Source organism: Pteropus vampyrus, unplaced genomic scaffold (genome assembly GCF_000151845.1).
Source record: "Pteropus vampyrus isolate Shadow unplaced genomic scaffold, Pvam_2.0 Scaffold1, whole genome shotgun sequence".
NCBI lineage: Eukaryota > Metazoa > Chordata > Mammalia > Chiroptera > Pteropodidae > Pteropus > Pteropus vampyrus.
In genome coordinates, this window is record NW_011888782.1 from 32,792,347 (window position 1) to 32,812,653 (window position 20,307).

General features: G+C 35.1%; 1 protein-coding gene across 4 annotated transcripts; it reads right to left on the minus strand.

Annotated features, from left to right (window-relative positions):
- Positions 1 to 6,513: 6,513 nt before the first annotated feature.
- ABHD10 (abhydrolase domain containing 10) lies at positions 6,514 to 19,602 on the minus strand. 4 transcript variants are annotated; one of them, XM_011380843.2, is made up of 5 exons: positions 19,432 to 19,602; positions 17,015 to 17,198; positions 12,350 to 12,461; positions 11,838 to 11,975; positions 6,514 to 7,556 (listed from the first exon to the last, which is right to left on the minus strand). In XM_011380843.2, the coding sequence occupies exons 1-5, from the start codon at positions 19,571 to 19,573 to the stop codon at positions 7,212 to 7,214; spliced, it is 921 nt and encodes a 306-aa protein (XP_011379145.1). In that variant the 5' UTR covers positions 19,574 to 19,602; the 3' UTR covers positions 6,514 to 7,211. The 4 variants fall into 4 exon arrangements, with proteins under 4 accessions (XP_011379145.1, XP_023381947.1, XP_011379222.1 ...); XM_023526179.1 differs by lacking the exon at positions 19,432 to 19,602 and adding an exon at positions 19,363 to 19,377; XM_011380920.2 differs by lacking the exon at positions 19,432 to 19,602 and adding an exon at positions 19,165 to 19,304.
- Between the last annotated feature and the right edge of the window lie 705 nt (positions 19,603 to 20,307).

Consider the following 20,307-nt stretch of genomic DNA (forward strand, 5'->3'; position numbering starts at 1 on the left):
GCTTGGAAGTGTGGTACACTGATTCGATTTTCTCCTGGCTGAGGAGGGTCAAACCAGGGCCGTTGCTAAGAGCCGTCCAAAAAGCAAGCCCTCTCTCGCGTCTGTCAAACCTGCCTGCCTCCTTCCCGCTGAGAGCTTTTTTCTGTCGCACAATTCTTTCCCCTCCTCTACGGGAGACAGCACGTTGTATCAGAGGCCAGCACACAGCTGCACAGGGAATGGGGAAGCGGGCAGGATCCTTTCAGTCAGCTGTCCGTTTGTCCCGAGTTGCCAAACCACTTCACCTGGGCCCTGGGGAACAGTTGTCTGGCAGGACAAGACAGTAGGGGCTGAGAACTGCAACCATTAATTTATTCAGTTGCCAGCCAGATTTCATTCAGAAACTTCCATCCTGGTGGGAAACTCTTGTGCCTCAGTTTGACCTATTCAAGGAATGTATTTTTTTAATGTTATTTTTAATTAAAAGACACTAAAAGCGTGTTTCGTAAATTAGAAAGAGCTGTCTATACTTGGGAGAAATGTCTGTTCAGGTCCTCTGCCATTTTTTAATTGGCTTGTTTGTTTTTTATTGTTAAGCTGTATGAGTTCTTTATATATTTTGGATATAGCCCCTTATTAGAGGTGTCGTTTGCAAATATAGTCTCTCATTTGGATGGTTGCTTCTTTGCCTCATTGATGGTTTCTTTTCTTGTGCAGAAGCTTTTTAGTTTGATGTAGTCCCATTCATTTATTTTTGCTTTTACTTCCCTTGCCTTGAGGTCGAATTCATAAAATCCTCTCTAAATCCAAGGTCCGTGAGTTTAGTACCTATGTTTTTTTCTACGCAATTTACTATTTCAGTTCTTATATTTAGGTCTTTGATCTATTTTGAGTTAATTTTAGTGTATGGTGACAGCAGTCTAGTTTCATTCTTTGGCATGTGGCTTTCCAGTTTTCCAGCACCACTTACTGAAGAGGCTTTTCTTTCTCCATTATATGTTTGACTCCTTTGTCAAAAATTATTTCCCATATATACAGGGGTTAACTTTTAGACTTTCAATCCGGTTCCATTGATCTGTGTGTCTGTTTTTCCACCAATACCATGCTGTTTTGATTATTGTTGCTTTGTAGTATAATTTGAAGTCAAACAGTGTGTTACCTCCAGCTAATAGACATATGAAAAGACGTTCAACTTCATTAGCTATTAGGGAAATGCAAATCAAAACCACAATGAGATACCAGCTCACGCTTGTTAAAATGGCTATCATCAACAGGACAAGTAATAACGGTTGGAGAGGTTGTGGGGAAAAGGAACATTCATGCACTGCTGGTGAGAATGTAAATTGGTACAGCCACTATGGAAAACAGTATGGCTATTCTTCAAAAAACTAAGAATTGAATTATCATATGACCCAGCAATCCCTCTTCTGGGTATTTACCCCAAAAGCCTGAAAACATTTATCCACAAAGATATATTCACCCTGATGTCCATAGCAGCTTTATTCATGGTGGCCAGGACAAGGAAGCAACCGAAATGTCCTACAATAGATGTTGGATAAAGAAGATACGGTACATATATGCAATGGAATATTACTCAGCCATAAGAAGAGATGAAATACTGCCGTTTACGACAACATGGATGGACCTCGAGATAATCATACTAAGCGAAATAAGACAGACAGAAAAAGTTGAAAACCATATGATTTCACTCATATGTGGGATATAAAACTGAAAGCAACAAAAAATCATGACAAACAGAGACTCAGGACATGGACAGTGAATTAGTGGTTACCAGAGGGAAAGGTGGACAGGGGTGTGGGGGAGATGAGGGGTAGATAGGAGTAAAAGGGGTCAAATATTTGATGATGGAAGGAAATCTAACTTTGAGTGGTGAACACACAATGCAATATATATATATATGACATACCGTTGAATTGCATACTTGAAACCTATTCGACTTTATTAATCAGTATCACCTCAATAACTTTTAATAAAAAAGAGCTCAATATACTAAGAACTTGGAGTGAAAGATTTTGATAAAGTGTAAATATTTTGTCTAATTAATAACCAGGAAGACACAACTGATATACTATCAAGGGTAACTGAGTATTTGCTATTAACAAATAAGACTTCAGAAGTCATCGGACTTAAGTTGGCCTGAAATTTTTATAAACTGTTAAAGGTTTTGGCAATTCTTCTTCTTCGACGAGGGGTAAAGATTGAGTCTTATTTGTATCGTGTAAGTCTCTGGGTACTTTCATGAGAGAAACATCCAAAAATTTTGTTTGATTCATTCAGAAAATATTTTTTGATCACTTAACTGTACCAAGTACTGTGCTGGAAAGAAATAAAGTAAAATTCTTGCCTCTAGAAAGAAGGATCAATTGATTCAGGCAGGTAAGATAAAACGATTCTAGTACATGGAATGGTGATCTTTGTCCCTGTGAGAAATTGATTAGAAGCTATGCAGGAAATGACTCCTCAAATAATACATGTATTAAGAAAAATCTCCTTCCAGCTGGGGCCTGGAGTAGCAAAAATTTAATTACTCAGTAGATATGTGTGTGGTTCGCTTGAGACAAGACTTAGTGGTCAGTACTTGAAGGCCTAGGAGTGAGAACTTGTGAAAAACAGAGGGTTGTGATTAGGAAGGTGGCATGTCAGGCAGGCTCCAGATCATAAAGTAGTACCCTAGCAAGTGCTCGTGGTTAAATTTTCAGGAATTTTGAGGGCCAGTTGTTAATTTCGGCCATTATAAACTATTAAATTATGTAAACTTACACTTATGTTACAAAGATTAAATACTCAGAACGGATCATTTTCTAAAATATTTTGCTATATTTTACCATTACCTATGTTTCGAAGATATTTATGTTTATTGTCTCTATATAATTGTCCATGAAAGGATGTCCAGCCTAAGATTAGGGAGGTGGGAGAAAGCAAAGCAAGGAAATCTCTGAAATTGTATAAAAAGCAAAATGGAGACACATATTTTTCCATTGGTGGGTACAAGATAGTTAACATTTACAGCACACAGAGATGGTATGTGGGCAACAAGATAACAATGTGGTTGCGTGCTCTAGTACTGATGGTTGTGCCTTCGAGGGTCTGCAAAAGGAGATTACTCTGACAAAGTTATGTTGTCTTAGATGCACAAAGACAATAGACAGTTTCCAAGGTGAAGATTGACTTTTGTTAGGGAAGCCACAGGTCTTGGACATGACTACCCACCATGATTTGCTTTGGGTTAGGAATTTTTGCCCCAGATCACCCTGTATGGTTACTTTTGGTTTCTGAGTCTATAAGGCCTGCCATGCAGGGCTCCCCTGAGCTTGTGAAGTTAACATGACTCCTTTTCCATCCACACAGTGTATAGCCTATGTAACAAGTGAGCTACTTGCCACTTCTTCCCAGCTTCCTCGTATTCAGTGACATTGCAGTGTTAGCTTGGCTTATATACAGGGGTAACGGTGGTATCATTTTTTTGAGGGGAACCTAGGCAGGGAAGTACATAAAGGGGGAAGTTTTATGGGTATAAAGCTCAAGAGAAAAGTTTGGAATGGAAGAATGGACTTGAATCATCTGCATGCAGGTAGCACTTAAAACCAGGAACTTGGGTGTGGTTGCTCAAGGTGAATAAAAAAGTAGCATTGGAAGAGTACCAAGGTCAGAACGGAAAGGGAATATTAACGTTACAAGGTGAGTAAGGAAGAGGAGCCAGAGATGAATTTCTTGGAAATAGAAATGAAGATGAGTCAGAAAAGGCTTCACTGAGTTGACATTTGAGTTTCTTTTTAGTAGAAGAAAGTTTATCTGTCAGCAAAACCCTAACACTCAAGAAAAGAGTAAGCACAAACGTGAAAGGATCATTTCCTCCAAAGACACAATTGGTTGAAAAAATTTGCCTGCCTTGTTCTAGGTATATTCTAAATGCAGCAAAGCATCATATTTTTTCATCAAACCAAGTTATGCATTCCACATGACTGTTTCTAAACTGAAATGTTACTTTAGTTTTGTGTTTAAAGGGGATCTTTAAAAAGTATATCTAAATTCTACCCATCTTCCTCCAGAAACTGAGTTCGTTTTTTTTTTTTTAAGTTCAAAATTTAATGAAAATTTGACATATTTCTTTTGGGTACTACCCTGGAAATGGTTATGTGGCCAGTAAAATTTTTCTTGTTATCTCCATGCTTTAAAAAGCTCAGGCTTGCCCAAAGCTCTTTTCCTGCTCTCCCAACAGACCTTTCTACTGGCTGCTCAGAGAACAGCTTGCTGTTTAGATTTGTCTGGAAATGCCTCTAAGCACAGCAGATGCAGTGAAAGCAAACAGGCTCACTTGGCCTTCCTTTCCATTAGCACTAGCAGTATCCCTTTCCATTGCACATGCTGAGATTGTTTAGAGGGGTCACATCGCTTTTAAAATAATGCAGGAGTTCCACAGGATAAGGCACCCAGGGGCTGCTGGCTGTTCAAGCATTTTCCATGTCACTGAATACATGGCATAGAGTGGTTTTAGGAAAAAAAAAGGCTGGGGAAAAAAATAAAAGAACGATATACCAGAATACACTAAATCTGATTCTTCAAACTCTTTTGGAAATTGTAACGTTACCCTCTGCAAAGCTAAATTTTAGAACAATTTTCCTACATTTAGATAGTGAAGGTTTTCTCCTTCTTCTCCCTTTTCCTAACCATTGAACCTTTGAAAGGATACCATACAACATTCCAATTTGGAATTGCCAGGTTTGGAAAGTCCAATCCAGTCCAGCTTTAGAAGCCCTATGAACTTCTTTGTCTCTCCTTTTCTTCCTAAACCTCTATGAATGTCTTCATTCCTTTCTCACCGATTGTGCTCTGTGCATAATAAAAGCGAAAAGGTGCTCTGTGCATAATAAAAACAAAAAGGTAGTGACGCCTATGTGTCATTGTCCTAATTGTGTTGTACTTAATCCTTTGTCCTTAAACACTTTATTACCTAGGTTTATATTATCATTTTACAGATGAGGAAACCTCAGGGGGGGTAAATATATCGCTGTTAGAGCTAGTAAATGGTGAGCCAGGATTTAAACATAAGCTCTAGTCTGTTTTTAACCAGTACGCTATACTGCCTCTACAGGCATACTATGAATCTGTAATCATATTAGATTTTATAATTATGTTTAACCCTAGAAAACTCTTAAGGGCGGGGTCCCTTTCCTCTTCACCTGTCTAATCCTCGTGCCTAGCAGTGACTGGGAAGAGTAGGCCCTGGAATAGCCATGGGCCACCCATTATCAACTCACTCGGCACAAGGCACTGTAGTACATTATACAATTCATATATTATTTGTAGATAATTTTTTGGCATAAAAGGAAACTCATAGATTGTAATTTTATTGCCTTGTAGTAATTTGACCTGTTTTGTATGTGTCCGACATCCTCTGGACCACCCCCAGGTTCAATTTTTGCTAGGATTCACAGGACTCTGTTAGTATAGTTTTACTTGCAGCTACGCTTTATTACAAAGCACAATCAGCAAAGGAAAAAAGAACCTGGGGTGAAATCTGAGAAAACTATTAGCTTACAAGAATTTTCTCCCAGTGGAGTCACACAGGATGAGCTTAATTTCCTCAACAACTTGTGATAGCACATATAAAATACTGTCCACCACCAAAGTTTGTTAGACTCAGTGCCCAGTTTTTATTGGGAGCTGGTCACTTAGACAGTCTCTGCCTAGCACCTACCAAAATTCCAGATTCTCAGGAGAAAAGCAAGCATTCTGCATAAACCATATTGTTTGCAAAGACAGTTGAGGTGCAGTGAGCCACTTTTATCAGTAGTGGGAATGGTGGAGCCCTCCTAAAATTCGAGTTCCCAAAAGACAGCCAGAGATCAACCTTGTAAGCAGGTCTCTCTGAAGATAAGTAGTCAGACCTGCTATGTTAACTCCTTTTGGCACAAGAATTTTGTCCCAAGATTCCTTCTTCATATACTTATATCATGTTGTCAACCTAAGTATTATTTTGACAAACATAACCTAAATAAGCAGAACTAAAGTCCAAACTTAAAAGCTAAAAAATACCAACTCAATATCTAAGCTGACTACTGCACGAGCTCATTTTAGTTATTAAAAAACCTTTATATTTGCATTTCATATTTTTTTGCTATATCTGCACTTCAGAAAGTCCTCTGATCTAGATGGCAATCACTTGGCTACTTGAACTTAAGGTACTTAAGGTACATATTAACAAAAAAAAATGTTTCTGCAGGTGGGCTATAATATATAATATATTCTCTTTAGAATATGAAAATATTATACCATTAAGATGTAATTCTCCCATTTAAATATGTCAGTATTTAGAAATGATATATCTCCTTTATATCACTGTAGTTTTAAGCCTTTAAAAAGGTTACCTTAATTTTAAGCTCAAATATGCATAATATATAAAATATATTTTTTGGACTTTTTATGCTTTAGACATTTTTCTAATCATTTCAGATTTATTTTCCTATATTTTGTGAACTGCATTTTAAAATCAGAATTTTACAAATCTCCATATATAATGACACCAAACAAAAAAAGTTAAGCTTTATTATTCTAAGAACAAGAGAACAATTAAAAGCTGGCAGTTAAAATAGCATTAAAAGTTAAACATTTCTTTAATGGAAAAATAGGAAATATTTTAATGAAAAAAATCAAAAATTTAAGGAAGGAGAAAGTTTTCCAAATAGCTGATACAGTCGGCCCTCAGTGTCTGGAGATTCTACATCCTTGGATTCAACCAACCACGACCACAAATATTAAAAAAAAGAAAAATCCAAAAAGTTGACCCTTAAACAATATAGTTTAACAACTATTTACAAAGCATTTACATTATGCTAGGTATTATAAATAATCTAGAGATGATTTAAAGTACACAGGAGGATATGTGTAGGTTATATGCAAAATACTACACCATTTTACATAATGGACTTGAGCATCCTTGTATTTGTATATCCAAGGCAGGGGCAGGGCAGGGGGAGAGGGTGCCTGGGGAGGAGTAGCATCTTGGAACAAATCCCTTGAGGATAAAGACAAAGACTGTACTTTCTTCACAATTTGTTTCACTTAAGTGCAAATACATCATTAAATAAATACTCATGTGACATTAACAAAACAGAGATAAGAGGAAAAACCTAAGTATCAGGTTCTTCCATTTGTTATCCCTCTTTCAATTTTATGGATCATTAGTATATCTACCAACTAAAAATTTGATTCTAGTTAACTACAGTTGAAAGCTTATCAATTAAATCATCGATAGTGTAAACAAGAAGTTGAAGGTCCGCTTTTTCCTTCATTCTGTGATCACTATGTTTTCGGAGGATGACATCTATGTCCTTGCTGATGACCCGGTCAGCAACCTGTATGGATGTATGCCAAGACACGATGTCATCCTCCATGCCATGGAGCAATCTTACAGGGCAGTTCACAGGGATAGGACTGTGTAGCAAGCAGTGGTGTTCGGCTTCTTTAATGAAACTGTACTGAATGTGGTAAGCGCCTTCTTCATTGTACTTTGACGGCATGCTCCACACACCTTTCATCTCTATTTCCTTTTTCATCTATTGGGAAAAATTAGGAAAATAAAAGTATGAAACATTAACACATGTAACAGTCTTATACAATCTAAAGCAGTCCTTGAGGAAGAGAGAGATAAAAATGTATCAATAATAATTATCAATAATACTATGCACAAGATACAGCGATAGGTATTTTGCACCTAGAATCTCATAAGATCCTGATAATTTGGTTATTGTTTCATTTTTACAAAAGAAGATATTGGAGTTTAGAGAAGTCAAATATGTTCAAAGCTCAAAGGTAGGAACTGTTATGGCTAGGATTCAAAACTTAGATCTATCTAATTTTATCACCTAACATCTTGAATCAGGTGGTGCTTCACCCTGACTAAAACGGAATGAAGGGGAGAAAAAGTACAATAATTTTTTGGAATATAATTATAAATATATGTAATTTCAGGTTATCAGTAATATTATATAAAATCAACTCTTACAAATAAAAATTGTTTATATTTCAAAATCATAAAACTAAAATAGCATCTATATGAGAAGTTACAAAAATGGGGATGGAGTAAAGAGAGAAGGATCAAACATAGAACTAAAAATGAAAAGCTAAGACAGTAGTTACACTGGGATAATCAAGCCCTGAATATAAATAAAAATGTATAGTTTTTGCTTTCCAGGGTCCTATGGAATTAGAAAAAATCTGTTGCTTTAGCTGACAATGAAGTCTTCCAAATACTTCCTAAAAACTGAGCAACATTTCTACACTTATTCCCTTAAAATGAAAGTGGGTATCTTTTGATTCTTGAAGAATTTCTTTTTAATTAGATTTAATTTGTTTTAAATAATTTTCCTAATTAAAGTAACATATAAAAAGTATGAAAAAAAATAAATCACCCATAATCCTACCTCACCTCATGGATATAACCATAAATATGATAGCTTATTTCCTTTGAGTATTTTTTTATATGTACAATAAGTCCTCACTTAACATCATTGATAGGTTCTGAGACTTTAAGTGAAATGACGTACAATGAAAACAATTTTATCATAGGCTAACAGATAAAAAGAAAAGTTAAATTCCTAAGGCATCTCATCAATATTATAACAAAATGAAGTTGAAAGAAATGACATTATTTGAGAACCTGTTGTATTTGATTTCCATATAAATAATATATAAAGTACATATCTATTATATATATATAGTTTTCTATGTTGCTTTACTTATTTAATACATATATTTTGGGGCTTTTAAATTTATTTTTATTTTTTTTATTTTGTACACCTACAGCACCTGGTCTTCCTAAGTGGTCTCTCATCCAAGTACTAACCAGGCCCGACCCGGCTTAGCTTCCGACATGAGAGGGGATTGGGCTTGTTCAAGGTAGCATGGCCATAGACCACATTTCTGGGTTTTAAAAATCCTATGACAAGTTTTTAAAGGCTACATAATAGTCCACTATAATCAATCTAAGATAATTGACTTGACTATTCTTATACTGCTAGATACCGCCATGAATATCTTTGAGCATAAAAGTTTATGTGTATTTAATAAATTCTCTGGCAATATCAGAACTAGAACTGATAAATCAAGATATAGTTTTAAAACTCTTGCAACCATATAACATAAAGGGCATTTTGGAGTAGAAAAACAGGTGGGCATCTTATCAAAAATAAACAAAAATATAAGGAAAGAAAAGTCATATATAACATTTGAAAAAAGTTGTAAATTTTCAATAAACATATTATGATTTTTCCATGTTTAAAATTGTAAATTTATTGTAAATATAGAAAGAAAAACAAGATTTTAAACTGTAAAATATGTACAGTATAATCTATATATATGTAGGTATATTATTTTTTAAATACTAAGATTTCATTCAGTGAAATTGCATGGTTGAAATCAATTGATTTCAGGGAAAAAGCTGTATATCTGAAAGCTATACTTCTAAATATCTATCTCAAATGCTTTGAAATTAATGAAATTCAAAAACTATATAATATATAAATCTATATTAATATCATGGAGTTTTGGCATTAAAACATGTGAACCAATTATTTAAAGCAAAAATGATACTCAAGTTATCCTCAAACTAGTCAGGATTACTCCTGAATTTGTAACTTCAGTAATTAGAACTTAGTTTCATTGGTTATTAAGTGGGAACTATGCTAATTATTGAGACACAATTAATTAATAATAGTTCCATGTTAAGCATCTTTGCCCTCCAACTAGCTGTTATTTGCCAATGAATTGAATATTATCTGTCCATTTGAATAACCTTACAAAATGTTTTGTCCCAAATCCTCGAAAAAAAAAGCTGAGAAATAGTAAAACAGTATTAACCAAAGAAAATACACGACATGCATAAGTTCTACATCAAGTAGAAACTGCGTCAAGGCAATGTGGTTGAGATGCTTGGATTTCAAACAGTTGTGCCCTCTGGTGTCCAAAGGAGTCAATGACTAGAGTTAGTGAAGAGGTAAGGCAAGCTCTTACACAAAGAGAAATGCTGGGTCTTAACACTCCAGGGCTAGAGAAGATAGTGAAAAATCTCCATTTCTGCTCCCTTGACACTGTTAAGGCTACCTAACATTTCTTTTGTGCAGAAAAGAAATGGTCCTGGTGTCCCTGCTTCTTCCTTACACATGCTTTTACATTAACAAGGGCTCAACATGTTTCTATTAACAACCATTTGCTGGTCTGATTTAGGATTAGCAAAGACATACTCTGATTTATAGACTATAGATCTCAGTCACTTAAGGGATATCTACCATATGCTCTGAGTGATGTGAATATACACACATAAACAGAAATGTATGTAAATCTTGTCATTTACCAATATTCACCAAAAAACTGTTTAATCAACTCCTTTCCAATCTGCCATGTTCTTGAAATAATTTCCCAACCATGAGAGGCACTATATTATTGAGTTAGAGGATGGAGTAAGGGGTCCAAGGTTTAGATGCAGAGACACATAATGTTAGGGAAATTTAGCAGCACGAGGACATTGAGTAACTATGTATGAAAAACAACCAAGAAAGTGAAAAAAATTCAGAAATAGGAGATAAGGGCAAGAAAAACTAGCTTCACAGTTTTAGCCCTGATAGGAAATCATATGAAGAACCTGACTGTGCAGACAATACCATTTCTTAAGCTGGGAAGAACAACATGAACCATATATTATATTATAGTGCCATATATTATCTGTTCTAAGAATAAACTTAGAACAGATAATATATGGCACTAAGTTCAATGCAGAACTTGAGACAAAAGTCAATGACATTCTACGACTGAATACTATATATGCTTTTTTCTTCTTTTTATTTCTTTCTCCTCCTGCTCATCCGCTCTCTAGAGCAGAGTTTTCAAACATTCACTTGAGGGACCTGTTAAAACAGATTGCTGGGTCATGTTCCCAGTTTCTGATTCAGTGAAGCTTAAGAATATGCATTTCTAACAAGTTTTCAGGTGATGCTATTGCCACTGGCCTGGAGAACATACTTTTTGAATCCCTTCTCTAGACTTTTCCAGGCCTTGGGCCAGCTAGGATCGTAGTCTCACAGGTGAAATTTAGATCCCTAGGAAAAGATGCCCAAGGAGAGTTCAACTGATTGCAAAATAACAACAAAAAAAAATGACATACACAAAAATAAATAGCTATTACCATTTCTTTATCCTTACAGACAACTGAAGTGCTTAAACATTTGTCCGATAATAAAGTATAATAAACTAAATACCTTCCCAGTTATTTCAGAAACCTCAGTTTTACTATGCTGATGAATAATGAAAAAGTACTTTTTATTTTTCAAGGTGAGAATTAGGAGTAAAAAAGGAATGCCAACCAAGTGTCTAAGCCAGGAATGGCAAATCCATTCTCCTATGTGCTAATTCTGATTGACAGTGTGTGCTTGGAGAGCTCTGCTGAGAGAGGATCTGAGGCTGCTGCAGGCTAATGAAAGTTTCATAATTGATTAGTCATGTCTAATATGGTCATAAGAATAGATATTATTCTCCATATGCCACAAAATAAGAATAAGAGGTACAAGAAGAGATCATAATGTATGAGCTATGTAAGTAAATATGAATAATAAAGTAAATATTGCTAAAAAAAATTTATAGTGTGATTTTATTAATGTGGGTCCAATATCTGCCAATAATTTGAAGGGACTAAAGAAAAGGAAACCTTAAACAAGAGACCAAATACTAAAGAAAACAGCGATTGTATGTATAAAAAAACCAGCTAAATTAAAAGATGGGCCAACATAATAAGTAAAAAAGAGAAGAATGATATGAAGTATACAGTGAGGTTGCCTGTGACTTACCTCAACAGGAAGCTGATTAAATTGTGTCACTAGACCATCTACAGCTGAGGCTATACCAATAAGGGCTACAACTTTTTGTGGCCGTGCGATTGCAGCATGAAGCATAAGCCATCCACCAAGGCTAGATCCAACTAGTATCTAAAATTAAAAACATGTAGTTTTAAAGAGGGATTTCTTTTTCTTTTCTACAAGGGAGCAAGTAATTTAATAGAATGTATGTTTTTTTTTTTCTTTTATATCCTTTAGCTCCCAGACTTTTAATATTTAGCACAAAGTAGAAGTGAAACTACAATTTTGTTAAAGTACTAAGTCTATAACAGAAAAATTACAAAAAAAATTTGTAAAATAAAAAATATTACATTTATGAGAATGTGAAAATGACAAAACTATTTTAAAGCAAATATCAAAACTGACTTTTAAATATTTAAAATATTAAATAAGTTTTCATATCCAAAGAAACAGCTCAAATATCATGAGGTTATAATCAACAATTATATTTAACAAAAAGTCACCTGTGGTCCTACAGCCAAGTCATCAATTACAGAAAGAACATCTTTTCTCCATCTTCCCACTGTGCATTCTTGTAAGTTACCATCTGAATTTCCAACTCCTGAGTAATCAAACCTGGAAAAAAGGAAAATATATGTATATCTAGATATCTATTTATTTGATTCTCTGATTCTTAAGGAAGATAGCACATTCATCATTATTACAATACCTAAAATATATTTAAAAATATATATACTGCCTACATTCTGGCCTCAGAAGTTTTACATCAGCTTTTCGCTTCACATGGAATACTCTACTTCCAGATATATACTTAGGTTGCTCCATCACTTGATTCAGGCCTTTGGCTCAAATGTTACAAGCCTAGAGAAGCCACCTCTGACCATTCTGTGTAAAACTGTGCTGCTTTCATCATTCTCTATCTCCTTACCCTGCTTTATTTTTTTCATAGCAAATACTATTACTTGACATTATATACGGTATTTGATTATTCATTTGTGATGTGTCTCCCACACTAGAACTGGTGGTTATGGGCATAGGCTTTGTTTTGCTCACCACTGCTTTCCCAGGGCCTAGATCAGTACCTTGCACATGGTTAAGTGCTTAGTATTTATTTACGAAATTGGTGTAAGGAAAAGAGGAGACCAAAATCAAATTCATCACCAGCCTATCCACTTAATTTGCTTCTTCTTTCAACTTCCTAATTCTCCAGGCTCAAAATCTGCTTGATCTGTGAATTTTACCTCTCCTCAATGTCTTAATTCTATAAATCATGAAGTACTATACCGCTCCTGTAGATCACTATACTCCTTAGTCATACTGAACTACTTCCAATTCCCAGACAAGCATTTTGAGCCTTTGCAAGATGTTCCACTGCCTAGAAGGCTGTCGTTCTTCCCCACCCAAACTCCTAATCATCCTTTAAGTCATGTTACCTCCTTTAAGGAACATGCCTTTGACACATATGCCTTGTTTAGTACAGGTCAGTCCCTTTCTTTTGTATGTTCTCAGTTAACACCTTCCATACTGTGTGTTTAATCGAATTTTGAATATTTGTCTATGACTAGAATGTCAGGGCTGTTTTATTCAAGTTTGTTTTTCCAGAGTATAGAACACTGCCTGCCCTGCACCATCCTCACTCATTCTCATTTCTTAGATTCATCCTTTTTTGTCTCATTTGTTAAGACCAGGATCTTGGTGCAGGTTTTTTTGTTATCTTAAAACCAGCCTATCAGAGTAGTCTCCTAACTGTGCCTCCGTGACTCTATTCTCTCTCTTAATGGATCCGTTTTTTTCCCTAAAATATTATTATTGATATGGCATTAACTTCAATGGCTCCTTGTGACATAAAACATAAAAATTTAGTGTTTCAGCCTTATTTTTTTAAGACCATTATATTCTGGTCATCTCAGATTGACTCTTTATCATTTCATCAGAGAAAACTACTGTTTTAGCCAAACTGATCAACTTGCTGTTCCTAAAATAGGCTGTTTTCTGTCTGTTTCACGTCTCATACTATTTCCTTCACCTGGATTATCTTCTCCCATCATCTTCATTACCAATATCCTCTTCTCAGAGCTTAGTCCAAATGAATCTTTTTTGTTGGAAAGTCTTCCAAGTTGAAAAAAATCTCTACCTAATGGAACTTCACAGAATTCATTTTAAAATTTATTATTTAAATTAGTTCCAACAAAGAATTCATTTTTATCAGTCACAATCAATTTATCATATACTGCTTTATATGCCAATCTGTGTGTGGATATGTTGTGCCTCATTCCTGTGAGACTGCAAGATCTTGGAGGAAAAAAAAACTATCATATTTCTGTTGTGCACTCTTCATAGTGGCTATGCATGTAAACCTCACTTACTGTGCATTATACAATACATTCTAAAGGAACAGAAGTAGAAGATAAAAGTAAGAAGAATTACTTTATTCAAATTTAGAACTTCCACGTGTTTCTGATTCTTAAAATCTGATGAAAATAAATCCTAGTAAATTTAGAGTACATGTAGGTATAAGTGATATACAGCATATACATATTTTCCTACAGATAAGAGATTTATAAGTGATGGAGAAAGAAGAAATTAGAATTTTCTTTGGGAATATAGTAAAATGATTTTGGATCCTTGAGAAATAGTGTAATGAGGCAGCTGCTGAAGTCTAAATCATAGTTACTATTTTCTCTCAGTCCAGGATACACTGAAGACAGACCAGGGAGAAAGGCACCAGCCAATCCTCCTTTTCCCTGCCTTGGTGGGCAATCGGACACCTATACTCGCTGCATCTTTTACAGTTGCTTTCCAAATATATGTGAAGATGCAAAATAAGTGTAAAGCCCCTTCATAAAGGAAATTGTAACCATTTAGTGACACTAAAAGGTTACAAGTGAAAAATATAGTTCATTCTTGCTGAACCCTACCAAAAGACAAAGATAATTCAAATATACTCAGCGGTTTAGGACTTTGAAATAGTAACAAAAGTCTGTTGCAGCCGCCTCAATATTCTAAGACATATTCCCAAATCTATAATTAAAAATTCTATTAGAAATAACTATGAGAGAATATCAACCCTAAAAACACGTTATATTTTTTAGCTCTGACTCAATTTTATTTTTGGCATGGTGACAGGACGTTAAGAAAACATATTCCAAATACCCATATGGACCACTTCTTGTATAAATATACAAAACTAACCATTTCTTCATTCAAGATCTGAATTTTACAGCCGAAATCACAAAAGTAAACTGAGAAACTGGAGTATAAATAAAAGATAAAATATCTTTTAACAAGATAGATTGCAATATGTTTTGACAAAGTCCCAGAGGAATTTGATCAAATTAAAAATATGTAGTGAAGGCTATACTTTATAAAGGTTTATAAAGATATATATAGGCTACAGTACCACTTAATAATCCATACACATTATAATTTCATCATGATTATTTAACACACCTTTAAAAAGAAAGTGTATTTCACATGTATCCAAAAATGCAGAAAACTGACATAGAGAGACAGGAACTGGTTATAGCTCCCAAAGTCTCAATTTAAATTAAAAAACAGTAATTTCTTGATTCAAAATCTTTTGGAGGAAAAAAAGGAGAATAATGGCAGTATTTCTGATATTATAATGTTTTGCTAAGGGTAGTCCCCTTCCTGGATAGCTTTTCCTTCTTACCCAAGCCCTAATTATTCTTTGATGTTCCTTTATAAAGTCTTTTTTATCCACTTTAACCTCCCAGTTTTCCTTCTCTCACCTTATACAATTAAGTCTACTGCTCTTTCGACACAATCACATTTTGATAAGTATTTTTGCTCAATTTCTCATAAGTATTTTTGCTCAATTTCTCATAAGTATTTTATCCTGTGTTTTCCCATTTCAATAAAAGATCCTTAAGGGCAATGCCCATGTTTTATAATTCTTTGTATATTTCACAGCACTCAGTACAGTGCTAGAAAGTCTACTTGCAAGATATTCCAGTATTCAGAATAACATTTAAGTCAGATAGACTTTTAAGAGTTCTGAGTATGAATTAATGAAAGGAAAAAGACTAAATCCATATAATAGATATAACTTCTAATATATTAAATAAAGTCCAAAAGTTTATTTATATTTATTATTTTATTGCTAATAGCTGTAGTTCCTAGATCTATTGAGCGAACGTTACTGAAACCATTCTTCTAAAAATTTAGATGAATAGATTTTTAGGCTGTAAATGCTAGGAAAGAATTCAGAAATAATCTTTAATCCAACTTCCCCCTTTATTATGATAAAGAAACTAGACCCAGTGTTTATTAACTAACTCATCTTGTCACAGTTACTGCTAGAATTGATTCTAGAACCCATGTTTCTTGGATTTCAGGCCATGACTTTCTATTAAACCATACTAACTCTTCTGACAAATCAGGCACTAAATTATTTTTATAAACCTAACAACAACAATGTAAACATGTTATTTACTAAAATAATTATCAGTATGAAATATAAATTGTGAAATCAACTGTTAGTTAATCAACACATTTCTCTATTTATGCTTATACATATTCAGATTGCAGAGTGAGGGGAAAGAGAAAACTGAGTGGAAATGTGAATTATACAGTACTAATTTTACAATATAGCAGGTCCTCCAATAATGTCGTTTCTGTTCAAGGATGTTTTGTTATAATGTTGATGAGATATTATAGGAAATTAACTCTTGTTTATATCAATTAGCCTATGGTAAAATTGATTTCATTACACATTGTTTTGAAGTCGAGGAACTTAACGACATTAAGTGAGAACTTATTGTACTTTTAAAAACATTTTAAAAGGTAATAAACAGTCATCAAATAAAAGTCCTCAAATCCCTAATAAAAAACCACAATATAAAAACAAAATATAAGAAAGCCAACTAGTATATTGGTTTGCTGTCATGTTAGATTATTGTAGCTAAAGAGCTTAGTTATCACTAGTTTTCTTTCCTGCCAGCATTGAGTGTGGCACAAAGACCTTCAAAAAAAGTCTTTTAAAGCTTGCATTTACAAGAACCCTAAATCACAATATGAATGTTTACAGACCATTAAAACAAATTAATCTATAAAAATGCTGATATTTGCTTCAATTGGTTAGAGCAGAATTCTCTGATGCCATGCTATATGGCAGTAACATTTTCTTTGAAATGTGTTGTTCCTACCTTATATAGGCGTGACCTAGAGATTTGCAAAACTCCTCAACCGCCAATGCTTTTGTACCATTCATATTAGACATATAGCCAGGGATGAAGATAATTCCTGGACTTTTGCCTTTTAGTCTCTTATAAGCCAGGTTTGGAAGGTCTGGTCGACTAAGGAAAGAGATTGATGTCTTTTGTCTGAAAGCTAAACAAAGTACACAAAATATAAACTATAGTTTGCAAATACAGTTTTTGGAAAACTATATATATTTTCAATCTTAACTTTCTTGTCAAACTGATGTCAAATACTATTTCCGTTTAATAGCAAGCAAAAACAGACCTGAAGTATTAAAGTCACAGTCTGCGCATATTTTAAAAATAATTTCAAAATCAGTACCTTCTTTGACCATGGTTCAATCTTGATTCTTCCAAAATACACGATCAAGTGGAAATTTCAAGGCAATAAGACAGAGATTCATCAAAAATGTTTTACTGTTGCTGCTGTATCATCTGTCCTAAATAGTATCATTCAACATTCAGATTTACTTATTCTAATTTTAGCCCTCTCGTGAGATTTTTGCCTTCTTTTTAGTTTTTTAATATTTGAGGAGTTTCGCATCCTCTACGTTCTGGTGGAGAGGGACAGACAAGTTTCGTCTGCCCTTGGGAAGGTAGAGATGCTAGGCCTATTTTATTACTGATTCCCTTTCCACTCATCATATTAAGGGCCATGGTAACAGCCAATCATGATTCCCTGTTAGCTAAAGTGCACTCAATGAGCAGTTTCTTTACAAGTAACCTTGAAAAATATGATAGTATCATTTTTGGGAAAATATTTCTCATAAGACTCTGTAATCACTGTTTTATTTGCTCATTTGGCTCCTTGTGACTAGTACAGAGAGATCTTAGCTCAAAGTACAACAGCACAACTTGTAAACTTTACAAGGTTACTCCATTTCATTGTTTTAAAGTTCTTTCCTTACTATAAAATCAGTATTTGCTCTTAAAAAAAAGATAGAAAGATATTTAAAAACCAAAATCCCATTTATAATCCGACTCCTCCCTCTAAAGAAATTAGTTTGTGTATTTCCTTACAGTCTTTTTCTGGACCAAAAAAATCTTTTTTTTTTTTTTAAATATTACATGAAATTTTCCTCCACTTTACTGTGGTTAACAAAACTTCTCAGTTCTTCCATGTGAGCTGGTAAAGTTTTCCTTGTTTTGGATTTGAGTTGATTTTTTAAAAATTGGATTAGAAGCCTTAAAGTTATTCCTTTTACAAGTAAACTTGTTTCAAAGTTTCAATGCATAGTAAAATATGCCAAATTTAAAACTTTTAGTGAATAACAGGGCTAGTAGGAGCCAGTTATGTTTGCTGGCAGATTGTATCAGCAAAAATGTTCATTTCCCATTTCCTTAGCTCAACACTCAAAAAATCCTTTCTATCCTCTTTTCGATATTACTTCCCAACACAGGAATTTCTCCCTGAGACAATAATGTATTTAATCTTGGTGAGTTCTAAGTAGATAGGTTAATATTATATCCATAAATGATCTTTGCATAAGGATTAGCTCAAGTTCTGGTGCATTGAAATGACATACTTGGCTGGAAAAACATATATATCACGTTTCTAGCTGTGTACAACTGAATGAAAGTTAAACTGATTGCATACGTTTAAAAATTTAACTCAGAGTATCTGCAATGACAATTTCCATTCCAAGCGATCATGCATCTGACAGCTGTGTGGCCAAGGTGTGAACACAACAGAATCAGAAACTAAAAAGGCATAATTCAGAAAGACAGACTATACATACGGGAAGATGAGCGTGGGAATGGGGTGGGACGGGGAGGAACCAAACACAAGAAAATACTCAGGTGCTTTGGTTTTTGGTTTAAATTCTAGTTTCCTCTGTCAAGCAATAACTATGGTTTTCACTGAACAGAAGCATTGAGAAAACAAAACTAGAAATTAGGCTTGATGACAGAGTCTACACTTTTACAAAGAAAATGTTCAAATTGTAAATTCCCTCAAGTCAAGGGAGGGCAGGTCTAAGCATCTTAACACATAGTCACGATCTGTAAATCCCTTAGGCCTTGCAGAGAAAGGGAAGAAAAGCAACTAATAATCAAACGCATTAAATGCACATATTAATTTTTCTTATTTAACTCACTGCAAAGAAGGCAGGCAGACAGCAAGATCATTAAACTATAGAGCAAAAAAACGCCAGCAAGGGCCGGGGCTGTCCAGGATACCCCGGCGCCGCCGCAGAGCTCTCTTCACAGCCTTTACAAGAATTGTCGAAAACACCCAGAACTGGGGTACTGAGAATGGGGGAAGAACATTTTTGAATGAGGCGCCGAAAACATACTGTACGGGAACGGACGAAACCAGAGATGTTCGAAAGAACGCGTCCTATTCCCGCCTTTCCGACACTAACCTGGGCGCCTCCGTGGCGCATGCTCGGGCTTCCGTGCAAGTAACGTACTGAAACTACGGTGAAAGCCGAAGGAAACGGACATCCAGCCCCACCTCCAGCAAGGATCCCAAGCCGCGGAAGCCGCCATGCCCATCCTCGCCATCTTCCCAGCAGTCCCCGCGTCCCGCGCTGACCTACCGAGACGCGTAAAGCGGCCTGGAACTGAGGCTGCGCGTGCGTATCCGGCTGGATGCCGGGATTTGCCAAAAGCGCCTGGGTGACTTTCAACGCCCGAAGAGCGGACGTGCGCGGAGGCTCGTTGCCCTTGTCAGTCTTTGATTTTGGGCTCTTGGATCTCCCCTTAGGGAGTTTTTGTCTAAGACAATTTGGAACGTTTGAGTGGTCTCTGGGTAGACTACTTATCAGTGGGCATGTAGATATTCCAGTGCTAGAAGCGCAGAGAGGAACCGTACCCAACATTCCTATGTAGGAAACATCGACAGGAAGTCACAAGTGAGCATAAGCATAAAATGCCAGGCTTGCTGCGTTACAAGTCGCTCTCACCCCCTGACAGTTTTAACTTATATCGGAAATGCTTTCAACATCTGGCCTTAATACTCCTAGAGATACCTGGAGTGGGATAAAAATATTCATTGCTCTTTTAAATTTTTGTTCTAGCTCTTCATACACATGAATATTTAATTATTCTGACCCCTGCCTAAATCTATATACGAAAATAAATCCCAGTAGGTAAACAGTCTCAATGGGAAAGTAAAACCAACAGGGTAAAATATTTCAGTCTGGGACAGAAAGGATTTTCTTAATATTTGAAAGCCCAAAAGCATAAAGAATAAAAATGTTTGTATATAGTTTTAAGCTTTTTGAATTAGTCAAATG

What these genes read in the sequence shown, in the direction of transcription:
- ABHD10 (XM_011380843.2), bottom strand. Translation starts at nt 19,573, where the DNA reads ATGGCGAGGATGGGCATGGCGGCTTCCGCGGCTTGGGATCCTTGCTGG. An exon ending in TGCGCCACGGAGGCGCCCAG is followed by an intron (nt 17,199 to 19,431) that starts GTTAGTGTCGGA and finishes TACTTTGTTTAG; the next exon opens with CTTTCAGACAAAAGACATCA. An exon ending in CTAGGTCACGCCTATATAAG is followed by an intron (nt 12,462 to 17,014) that starts GTAGGAACAACA and finishes CCTTTTTTCCAG; the next exon opens with GTTTGATTACTCAGGAGTTG.